The sequence below is a fragment of the Adiantum capillus-veneris genome, chromosome 12 (assembly GCF_014529385.1).
Source record: "Adiantum capillus-veneris isolate H3 chromosome 12, ASM1452938v2, whole genome shotgun sequence".
Taxonomy (NCBI): Eukaryota; Viridiplantae; Streptophyta; class Polypodiopsida; order Polypodiales; family Pteridaceae; genus Adiantum; species Adiantum capillus-veneris.
The window spans coordinates 125,621,979-125,626,983 of record NC_140942.1 but is presented as its reverse complement, the minus strand read 5'-3'; the positions used below and the strand labels follow the sequence as shown (position 1 = coordinate 125,626,983).

The 5,005-nt window shown below is 44.8% G+C and overlaps 1 protein-coding gene across 4 annotated transcripts; it reads right to left on the bottom strand.

Moving 5' to 3' along the window:
- Nucleotides 1-1,747: 1,747 nt before the first annotated feature.
- On the bottom strand, nt 1,748-4,743 carry LOC147446475 (uncharacterized). 4 transcript variants are annotated; one of them, XM_086525682.1, is made up of 4 exons: nt 3,077-4,743; nt 2,852-2,911; nt 2,329-2,431; nt 1,748-2,214 (listed from the first exon to the last, which is right to left on the bottom strand). In XM_086525682.1, the coding sequence occupies exons 1-4, from the start codon at nt 3,482-3,484 to the stop codon at nt 2,147-2,149; spliced, it is 639 nt and encodes a 212-aa protein (XP_086381808.1). In that variant the 5' UTR covers nt 3,485-4,743; the 3' UTR covers nt 1,748-2,146. The 4 variants fall into 4 exon arrangements, with proteins under 4 accessions (XP_086381808.1, XP_086381809.1, XP_086381810.1 ...); XM_086525683.1 differs by having other exon boundaries at nt 1,748-2,199; nt 3,077-4,737; XM_086525684.1 differs by lacking the exon at nt 2,852-2,911 and having other exon boundaries at nt 3,077-4,728.
- Between the last annotated feature and the right edge of the window lie 262 nt (nt 4,744-5,005).

Here is a 5,005-nt window from a genome sequence, read left to right as displayed (position 1 = left end):
AAAAAATGGATGATAACATAGTCTATGCATCCTACATGGAAAAAGCAAACAAAAAGAAGAAAACCAAATCAGATACGTACCTAAAGGTTGAACATAGTGTTCATTAATCGGTAATGAAAAGACACTTGCCCAAATTTCCCGCCTGCAAGGCCTAGGAACACTAATTGAAAATTAGTGAAATGCAAGTAGTATTGCACATGATGTTGCCTTTGCAATCCGGACTCCTTGGTTATAATCAACATTGTCAAACCCCTTGGTTAAACTTTGCAGGAAAACTGCTCAAGGCCCTTGGCCTATGTCCGTGACTCCCCCTTGGGTTTGCTTGTGTTGGAAGTTGAAATTTTTCCACTACCCCTCTGCAATCTATGGACTTCTTTCCTTGAAAATGCAAGTGTGAAGATACCAAGAATTGACCATCAACCCTTGCTAAGTGATTCAGTAATCACGAGCCGGGTCTTAACCCAAAAATGTTTGCATATAGGCACTCTTAGTGCTAAGAGAAGCTCCACTGAAGTTGGAGTCGTATTCACAACTAGATCGTTTTCACGCCCAAAAATCCATAATCTTGGGTATTTGTGAACAATCGTGTAGTCAAAAATGCTGCTTCATCCATACACCTTAGTAGAGATAAGCCCTTACGAGTTTAAGATGTTCAAAAACTCAACTTGACTTTCACACTTAAAGTGTGAGTGCTAAAAAAAAAGCTTTAAAAATCTCTAATGACAAGACTCTTGCTTGTCCATTATAATCGATGGGTAGTCAACTGGATAGAAGTGGTCGATCGTGAAATCCATCATTGATGGACTACAAACAGATGGCTCTTAGCCATGCCAACGTTCTCAGTCATGCCAAAATAGGTGGTAAGAGATGGCTCTTAGCCCTTCCTGTTACCGTATTGACATAGAAAGATATCAATAAAATCATGCCTAGTTTCACCTTTCCTGCATAGAAGTTGGGAAGAGAGAGAGAGAGAGAGAGAGAGAGAGAGAGAGAGAGAGAGAGAGAGAGAGAGTGTTGGGCTGAGAAAAACCCCTTATTTGAATGTGTTGTGCCCCGTGCATATGATCTCATGCAGACCGTGTCTGTGTTGTAGCTTATCCTTTAAGCATACAATTGTGTACTTGTACCATGCCCTCATAGAGAGGGGGGTACCATAAGTCACATCTTGACCCACTGACCTTGTATGTGAGCATGAACGTACCAGGGTAACTTTAAACACGGCACTTTGCCTGTGAATGATTTGAAGATATCAGTTACTTACCTTGTCCTTGACAAAGTATTTAGTGTTATAGTGAAAGCGTATACAATGATGGGTGTTGTATGGCCATTGTACTAGTATGCCATGCATACAAAGCAAAAAATAGAATAATAAGCCATTGGCTTCAATGACAGTTTCAACCATGTGACTATGTGAGCCTTTGTTATACGCGCCGTGCACGATGACACTAGTATGGACACATCATAGTGTGCCGTTGTGTAAATTGTGAACTTATATCCACGTAGTGCTAAAGATGTGTGCCATTATCGGTGATCTAAAGTCAATTGACAATACTTTGCACATAAGAGAAGATTTACTTCACATAAAGTCTAGCAAAGCACTTGTTGCCCCTTGGAGACGAGTAGTTGTCGCTTGAAGTTGGTTTGTAGCCGTATATACTGAGAAATTGAGAGCTATCGGACCCTACATGCCATTGTGACTTGGGTCATACCGACCTCCAAAAGAAAATCATATATACATTGTGCCAAGTTTCGCGAAGTCCGTATGCTACTAGCTTATTCCAAACTTTGGAAACTTTCATGCAAGATGTCCGGAGAGAAGCCTTGCTTCGCATAAGTTCATCAAAAAGATGAAACAGAACATATCTCGAGTGCTCGTAGAGAACAAGTGTTCCTATTGACATACATATGTCAAAGTAGAAAATAATTAACCTTGTCAAAATTTCATAGAGAGTGGGCCTTGCCGAATCGTACAGCTATGAGAAATGATGATGTATCCAATGTGTGGAGCCGTGCTAGTGAAAGATTTGCTTTTCCTTCAAAGAAAGAATGTCCAACAACATCTTGTTCTAGCCTTTGGAGTAAAACTAGCAAAATTCCTTGCCTTTGTAGCAAAATTTTTCCTTCTTGGCAGAAGCTGCGCTTTGTATCAAGATTGGTTGACAAAATCAAGCGTTGCTTGAGGGTTGTCTTCACACCACTCTGTCATGTTTGTTACTGAGTAAACAATAAAAAATATTGCAACACACACGTATGTTGCATACCATGATTGTTGATCATAGTCTTTTTTTTTCTTTTAACATGTCAAAAAAATCAAAAGTGAATGTGTACCTTGTGAATTACTTGCATTGACTTGCCTCGCCAAGCATTGGCTTGTGTCTGATCTTGAGTTTGATAAAGCCTTGCTTCTCCACCACCATGCCCTGCATGAATTCTACAAAAAATCCCGTACTTGTCGTCAATTGTACGTCAAAATATTTACTAAAATTATTTGCTTGCTTCAAGTACCGCCCTCCTTGAGAGCTCCAGTACACATAGCGGTGTGTTTGAAATGCAATACGCTTTCTAAATAGTCATCTATCACTTTCCATAAGGTTCAAAAAGAGTCTTGCTTTTCATGTCGTATTACAGGCCTTGAATGCTATGCTTTTCATGTCGTTCAGGGATTTAAATACTCCTCACCGTCCTTGCTTATTATGAGGGCTCATACTTTACCCTCTATGTCTTGCATGGCTTCCTAAAATAAATCTACATCACCTTGCCACATGCCTTGCATGCTATACTGGGATTCTTAATGTAATGCCCTTGGCATGCTCGTCACAGGCCTTCAGTGACAAACATTGAGATGTCGAACCTGTGATTTTGAAATTTCTGTTTGATGTGACGCAAAACTTGAAAATTTGTTCACGTCGAGCTGCAAAACCCCAAGGACTTCGCATCAATGATCACATGCAATCTGCCAACTTTTGGATCTCTGCCGCCGTGGGCTAAGACTCTTAATTGGGGGTGCCCAAATTAGGATACCCGTTTTGCTCAAAAAATGAACAAACAAAAATAAAACAAAAACTTTGCAGCAGACCTTCACAGACTTTCCCGCCCACAGCGCTCTGTTGCGAGCTCGAGAGCCGACGATGCAGAAAGGAGCTACGCTTCGTATCAAGGCGCGCTCCCAGCGAGCCCGTGTTTCCACAATTTGACGCGGGTCGCTCGATCCGCCCTGAATTTGGTTCCATGTTAGCAGCTGCTCTCGCGGCCGACCTCGAGCCTCCCTCGTCCTTGCTAGCAACCGCTCCCACGGCCAGCAGTCGGCTCTTTTTTGCAAAGGTGAAGCATGCAACGTGCCTTCCATGACCTCTCCCTTTTGTCCAGCTACGTCCAGCTCCTCTTCCGCGAGAGAGAGAGAGAGAGAAACGAAGACATGTAAGGCCATCTTCCCTCCTTCTCCATAGCTCTCCTCCCTTGAGCTCTGATACCAACGTAAAGCCATGGGACTGCCATGCCTCGATCCTCCACCCAACCTCCTTTTATAGCCCTTGCCCCTAGGATCCCATCTCCTGTCCTTGACCTCCAGGGTGGCCCTTGGACTGACAGTGTGTGTACACACACACACACACAATTAAAGCAAGCTCCTCTGCCCGACTTTCTACTGCTTTCTTCGACTCTCAAGCCTTCGATTGCTTGCCATTGAGTGTGTGAGTGTGTGTGCAACCACACACAAGCAAAAGTTCTAGCGCTGCTCAATGGATCCTCTTTGCAATGCTCTTCGATTCACTGCTAGTTGTTGCCCGATTGAAGAGCTCCTGGCCTAATTTTGCAGAATTCTCAAGCTTTCGATTGCCTGGGCTGCTCGATTTGCTCAGAGTTTCCAAAATCTTCAAGGCCTGTTTAATGTTGCTTGTCAATTTCCTGCTCTTGCAACTCAAGCCCCACTACTTCTATATGCAGTTGCTCTCGATTCTGTGTTGGCTTGGCCCCCAATTACCTGCAACACTGCTCAAGCTTTTGCTTATCTGCCTGATTCTTCCTTGATTGACCAGCGCTCCTTAATCTCCCTTGATTCCCATTGATTGGCCATGTAGTGCTCTTCGATTTGCTCTCTGACCTGCAAATATCGGTTCTTGCCCTCAATGCAAAACTCTGTGTGTGTGTGTGTGTGTGTGTGTGCGCGCGCGCCACACACCATTCCCAAGCTCAAATTCCCTAGACCTCAAAGCTCTCAGATTCCCTCCAAGCCCTGCTTTCTACAGAGATGCCTTGAAGCTCTGTAGATTTCGAACGCCCAAGAGGGGCTGCGTGCTCCCGCGGGTAGCTGAGAACCGCTGAGATCTGAGATCTCCTCAGATGCGGCTCCGCCTTGCTAGATCTACCACCACCAAGCTCAAGTACGAGCTACGAGCTCCGCCATAGCCGGCGAGTTCTGAGTCGATTGTTGGAGAGCGATCGCGTACGGTTTGCTGTCATAGCTCTGATACCACTTGTGAGTGTGTGTGTGTGTGTGTGTGTGTGTGTGTGTGTGTGTGTGTGTGTGTGCGCACACACACGTGCGCACGGATGCATGCGGGGAAGGGGAGGAGCACGAAAGTGCGTGGGTGGAGCAGCCTCCGGAACTAAGATGAGGAGCTCCTTGTTCTTATGTAGAAAAAATAAGGGAAGTGTACACATGGTAGGCGGGCGGTCGGACAGTGGACGTCCGGCCCCAGGCAAAGCAGCCCATTTACCCCAACGAGAGAGAGAGAGAGAGAGAGAGAGAGAGAGAGAAGAAAAAGAACGGATCTTCAAATATTAATGGTTGAGGGAGGAGAGAGAGAAAGATTATTTTTGGAATCTGCTTGTCGGATTCCAGAAAAGCGCTCATCGAAAAGTGCTCGGCAAAAAATTACATCCTCTCTCTGCTAAGCACTCCCCTATTCTTGAATTGTCCTTGTTGAGCTACCCATTGATCTCCCCATGCTACCTTCACAGCCGCGAGTTGTCCCACAAAAAAGAATTGGGAGTCAGCAACCAGAGG

What these genes read in the sequence shown, in the direction of transcription:
- LOC147446475 (XM_086525682.1), bottom strand. Translation starts at nt 3,484, where the DNA reads ATGGCTTTACGTTGGTATCAGAGCTCAAGGGAGGAGAGCTATGGAGAA. An exon ending in CAGAAATTTCAAAATCACAG is followed by an intron (nt 2,432 to 2,851) that starts GTTCGACATCTC and finishes GATTTTTTGTAG; the next exon opens with AATTCATGCAGGGCATGGTG. An exon ending in CAATGCAAGTAATTCACAAG is followed by an intron (nt 2,215 to 2,328) that starts GTACACATTCAC and finishes TTGTTTACTCAG; the next exon opens with TAACAAACATGACAGAGTGG.